Raw genomic sequence first — 5995 nt, forward strand, 5'->3', positions numbered from 1 at the left:
TCTCTACTAAAAAAATCTTACAATCAATATATAAAATAATTACTCTTATTTATTAAGTTTAATACAATGCCAATTTAAGAAAATCTATTTAATCAATCAAGTAATAAAATATCATGGTTAATTTGAGTTTTAAGATAATTAATATTTCAAAAGTCCATAAATTACAACACAACCATTTGTAATATAAAACAAAGTATTGCACTCTTATATATACTATTAATTAATAGTATATGTTACAAAACATATTTATTGATGACAAAAATCATTAAAAATCCAAAAAAATATATGAGTAAATTCAAATTATGAATAACTTTGGGTTATTGGAAAGTAAACTAGTTTTCTAATGTTTCTACTTGTGAAAAAAACTAATGTTAATTGATTTTGATTAATTTTTAATTTTGTTCTTGTAGGATTATCAACTTTGTTCAATTTGACGAATCTTGATGTAAGCTATAATAAAATCCATTATTTTGTGGCCGATCAAGGTATTTAAGAAAATAAAAATTTAAAAAAGTTTAATTTGTTCTTTAGAAATGAAGAAAAGATATATTAGATAAATTTATGATACTAAAACGTTGTTGATTCTATTATTTCATAGAAGTTTCCATATTCACATTTTGCATAAAAATATATTTGTCTCCTTCTTAGAGACATATCTACTCTATCCCATTTAGCATAATTAAAGTTTATATACATTTTTTTAGTTAATTAAAGTTACATATCTTTCAGGCTCAAAAAGTCTAAGTAGATTGGATGTCCTTCATTTAAATGGAAATATGATAGATGGAAAAAAGCTAAGGGAGTCATTACGAGCTTTATCATCATCCATTAGGGAGCTTCATATGTCTTACAATAATTTTACAGAAACAATTTTAGCTGAAGGTATATACGATTTTCACAAGGTAAATTAATTATGTAGTTCTTACATTAAAATTCATGTCAATTTTGTTCTACTGTGCAGATTTTTATGACTTAAAAAATCTAGAAGATTTGAGATTGAATAAAAATAATAACATGGAGAATGAATTTTTGGAAAGAATTGGAAATTTGACGTCCTTAAAAGTTTTGTCTCTTACATACTGTGAGATCAATGACACCCTTCCTGTTGCTGGTAATTATATTATTATTGAATTAACGTTATTCATGAAATGTATGTTCTATATAATTTTTTTCTTAATTTTGTTGAAATCTTTATATCCTTCTTGTTATAACCTTGCAAGATGTTTTCTTTTTTCTTCAAAATTTTCATTCAGATTGGTCTAAGTTGAAGAAGTTGGAAGAGTTAAATCTAATACAAAATGGATTTGAAGGATTTCTTCCCAAATCTTTCATTAACATGACATCTCTTCGGGTGTTGAAACTTTCTGAAAATCACTTCGTGGGAAAGTTTGATTCCAACATTGCAACCCTTACATCACTGGAATATTTTAATTTTACAGAAAACCAATTTGAAATTCCTATTTCATTTACACCATTTGCCAATCATTCAAACCTTAAGGTCATTTATGGTAAAGGCAACAAAGTCATATTGGACTCACAACACAGCTCGCAAATTTGGATTCCAAAATTCCAGTTACAAAAGTTTAGCTTGTCTTCAACCATTGAGACTAGCTCTTTCCAGCTTCCCAAATTTCTTTCTTATCAAAAGGATTTAAGAAGTTTAGATTTCAGTAGTTTGAAGTTGGAAGGAGGATTTCCTCATTGGTTGTTAGAAAACAACACAAAATTGAATGGAGTTTTTTTTAGAAATTGTTCTTTGAATGGTACTATGCAACTACCATTGCATCCCCTTCGTGAGCTATGGAGTATCGATGTGTCTGCTAATACCATAATTGGTGAAATTCTAAGCAAGAATATCAGTTTTATTTATCCAAATTTGAGACATTTAAACATGTCTAGAAACCACATCCAAGGTTCAATTCCTCGTGAGTTATGTCAAATGGAGTTATTGTATGAGTTGGATCTTTCAAGCAACCAACTATCTGGAGAAATATCTGAGGACACATTCGAAGTTGGACAAACAATTAAGTTCTTGAAACTTTCAAATAATAAGCTGGAGGGACCCATTTTTACAATACCCACTAATTTGAAGTCTTTATCATTGAATGATAATAACTTCAGTGGTAAACTTTCTAGCAACATTTTTAACACATCCATCGTCTCATTGGATGTAAGCAATAATCATTTGGTCGGAAAGATTCCAAGCCTTCTGAAAAAATTGTCAAGATTATCGGAACTTCGTATGTCCAATAACCACTTTGAAGGATTCATTCCATTAGAATTAACACAACTTGAAGATCTACAATATTTAGATCTCTCCCAAAATAATTTGTCTGGTCTTGTACCATCATTTCTAAATTCTTTTTTGAAATTTATCCATTTGAGAAATAATCATTTAACAGGATTGTCCAAAAAAATGTTCTTTGGAAACTCTCCTTTAGTGATGCTAGACCTTAGCTACAATGAAATATCTGGTGGCATTCAGGATATGATTGAAGACCTAGGTTATTCAAAGTTGATTTTTCTCCTTTTAAAAGGTAATCACATTACTGGGGATATACCTAAACAGTTATGCCAGTTGACAAATTTAACCATGCTAGATCTTTCAGATAATAAATTTTCTGGAGAAATTCCTCATTGCTTGGGTACAATGCCTTTTGATTATAAGAACCTTGATCCATTATTGAAAGAGATCCAAGGAATCTCCTTTGGTAAGAAGATGTCTTTATACAGTAGAACTTCACTATCACAATCAGAGCTTAAGAAAGAGAAAGCAAGTTTCATTTCGAAGAAAAGAATTGATACTTACACGGGAAGCATCCTTGCTTATATGTCTGGAATTGACTTATCCAATAATAAATTGAAGGGGAATATCCCACACGAGCTTGGAAACTTGAAAAGAATCCACACATTGAATTTGTCTCATAACGATTTGATTGGACAAATTCCAGATTCATTCTCGAAGTTGATGCAAACAGAGAGTTTAGATCTTTCTTTTAATAAGTTGAGTGGTGAAATTCCTTCTAAGCTCAATATTCTAACCTCACTTGAAGTATTTAGTGTGGCACACAACAACTTATCAGGCCCAATACCAGAATCGACAAATCAATTTGCCACATTTGATGAGAGTAGCTACGAGGGTAATCCATTTCTTTGTGGAACTCCATTACCAAAGAGTTGTCATCGAACTCCTACAATTATTCCAAATGACTTGGATTTTGACAAAGACAATGATAGGTTGGTGGACATGTATGTCTTTAATGTGAGCTTTGTTGTGTCATACACATTAGCATTGTTAACAACTGCAATAGCTCTATACATCAATCCTTTTTGGAGGCAAGCATGGTTTTACTACATGGAATTTGTCACTTGTTACTATTTTATTGTGGACAATTTTTATAGGTTTTGTAATTCTAAAAATATGTAACATGTATGTTGTATCCTTAGGATATTTATTTCGTTGTTTTCTTTTGAAAGTGATTTAATAAATAAAAGTCATGCATGTGTGGTTTAATATAATAATATGAAATCTAAATTTGTATTAAGTAGATTGTTGTTAAGATTTTTTTTATTCTTTTTAAGTTCTTCATTATACTGTCATGAGAGAATCTAGATAGGATTTTTTTTTATATCACATCAATTAATATTAAGGCTTAATATGTTTTTAAGTACTTATAAAACAGGTTAACTTAGTTGAGGTAAAAAAAATTGTGAGCAAATTTGCAGTCTATATAAAATCATGATATTTCATTTTAGTCTTTAAAATCTTGTTTTTAGTATCTATGTCTTAGAATCTGAACGACAAAGTTCTGATTTAATAAGAATTAAAAAATTAAAAGTGATTCCAATTCTTATTTTATAGTAAGAACTCTTACTAACAGAAAATTATGAAAACTAAAAGTTTTAGTAAAACGTAGTAGAAATTGAAACAATTACTCTATTTAAAAGAACACTTGAATCCCTTAATAATAATAATTTAAAATCATTTTATGATTCAGTTAAAATTTTATATTATTTTATTTTTCACACGAATAAGTTTTTACCCAACACCATTTATATGTTGTATCTATGTGTTAAAAAAAAACACATTAGTAATGTTACACTAAAAACAATACAACAAAAACATTCAATAGAAACTAATTTTAAAAAAAAAAGTCAAAAAAAATAATTAATTTTTATAGTGACTAAATTATAGATATTTTAGTTACATACTAAAATATTATTAATATCTAAATTAATTTCTATTACTGATATTAGCTATCAAAGTTTTAACTACAAACTCTAAAATTAGATATAAATTTAAAATTATTTATAAATAATATAAATTAATTTAAATATTAATATTTGTTTAATCTCAACAATATATATTATCTAATTTAATTAATATAATAATAATTATTTTTTTCTAAACCTAGTTTGTATTTAATGATTAGTGTTACTTTATGATTTAATAGAACTATATTACTACTCTATGAACATATAGATCGTTTTATAATTGTTCTTAATGATCATTTTATTTCCGATAAATATTGAATATGTTTATAAGAAATTAAATCCATTTTGTTATTTTCCAATGCGTTGTACAATATATAAAAATTAATATAATTTGTAAACTAAGAAATAATCATTTATATATAATTTTTAAGAAAAAACATAATGTGAAAACATAAGTTAAGCTTAAATTTATTTATCATTTTGGTTTCTAAATTTTCTTTTTTATTTTAGACTTTGTAAAATAAAATTTACTGTTTTAATTTGCTCTCTATGGTTAGAGTATCAACATAAGAGACATAATACTAACTCATTAAAAACACATGACATCATAATTATATTATGGTAACTTAATATTTGATATGAAACCTAAAATTATAACAAGGATTTTGACTGTAAAATTGGTAGCAAATGTGTCTCATCAAGTTAAGTGCTTTGATTTTCTCTTTTTTTAATATATATTAAAAAAGTTGTTAAAATATATTAAAGTTGATTCTCCGAATTTTTTTTAAACCTTATGGATTTAAAAACCTCCGTAAAATACCATGAGTTTTAAAACCTCTGTAAAATATCATGGGTTTAAGAATCATCTATAACGATCTTCCTGACTTCTCTCTTCCATCGTAGACACACTACTCTCCGGCATAGGCTCAAGGACCATCGACGACAGTCCTCACAAGGAATCACAATTCAGTCACACTAATGTCTATTATATCTAAGGAGAATAAATACTAATTAAATAAGGCATTATCTTCTTCTTACTCCAATATTATTTCTTTCATCACCTCAGTGTCCCAACTTTGGTCACAAGTCATTGTTATCTAGCTCGGCAACAACTAATTTTTATCACTGCTTTATATATCCTAAATAATTGCATTAACAATCAGATGTGGGCTTCAAAACCATGTTTGTTGTTGGGTAAAGATTGTGTACTGTCCCGAATCGGGTAGGTATTTGGCCGAGCTCACTAAGGGCCCATCTGGGGAAGGTGACAGCGTGAGAGCTTAGCATGGACCGCAAACGGATCTAACAGGCCCAACAACATGACCTGTTTTGGCCTGGGCCCAGTATCGCGCAACGCCAACAAGGGACAAATTCCACTAAAGGAAAGTATAACGTTTTTCCTACACACATATTCCCAATAGCATAATAAATATAAATACCATATTCCCGATAGTGTAATGAATATAAATGGCATATCCCCGATAACATAATAAATATTATCCCCAGTATCCCTTATTACGTTGTTTAACTATTCCGACTTATATACTTTATATCCAGATTTTATAGAAAGTTATTGTGAAATGACACATTAATGCCTGGAAAGACCAATGTCAGAAATCCAACCCCGTGGCCGCTTATAAATAGACAGCCACCATAGGGAGTATCTCAACTTGCATCTTTGCAGTATATTTTACTATACAAATTATATTTTGTGCTCTCATTAACTTAGGCGTCAGAGTGTAATCGTAGGTGGAGCCCCCCTCATCCCCAGAAGATCGGT

The 5995-nt window shown here is 28.7% G+C and overlaps 1 protein-coding gene across 1 annotated transcript; it reads left to right on the forward strand.

The window, feature by feature from the left end:
• Window positions 1-307: 307 nt before the first annotated feature.
• Window positions 308-3529, forward strand: LOC137827119 (cuscuta receptor 1-like). The gene is made up of 4 exons (XM_068633333.1): window positions 308-485; window positions 730-882; window positions 962-1111; window positions 1254-3529. Exons 2-4 carry the CDS (start codon window positions 777-779, stop codon window positions 3425-3427), a joined length of 2430 nt encoding a protein of 809 aa, XP_068489434.1. The 5' UTR covers window positions 308-485; window positions 730-776; the 3' UTR covers window positions 3428-3529.
• Window positions 3530-5995: the final 2466 nt, after the last annotated feature.

Source organism: Phaseolus vulgaris, chromosome 8, assembly GCF_000499845.2.
Source record: "Phaseolus vulgaris cultivar G19833 chromosome 8, P. vulgaris v2.0, whole genome shotgun sequence".
NCBI lineage: Eukaryota > Viridiplantae > Streptophyta > Magnoliopsida > Fabales > Fabaceae > Phaseolus > Phaseolus vulgaris.

What these genes read in the sequence shown, in the direction of transcription:
- LOC137827119 (XM_068633333.1), top strand. Translation starts at nt 777, where the DNA reads ATGATAGATGGAAAAAAGCTAAGGGAGTCATTACGAGCTTTATCATCA. An exon ending in AGAAACAATTTTAGCTGAAG is followed by an intron (nt 883 to 961) that starts GTATATACGATT and finishes TCTACTGTGCAG; the next exon opens with ATTTTTATGACTTAAAAAAT. An exon ending in TGACACCCTTCCTGTTGCTG is followed by an intron (nt 1,112 to 1,253) that starts GTAATTATATTA and finishes ATTTTCATTCAG; the next exon opens with ATTGGTCTAAGTTGAAGAAG.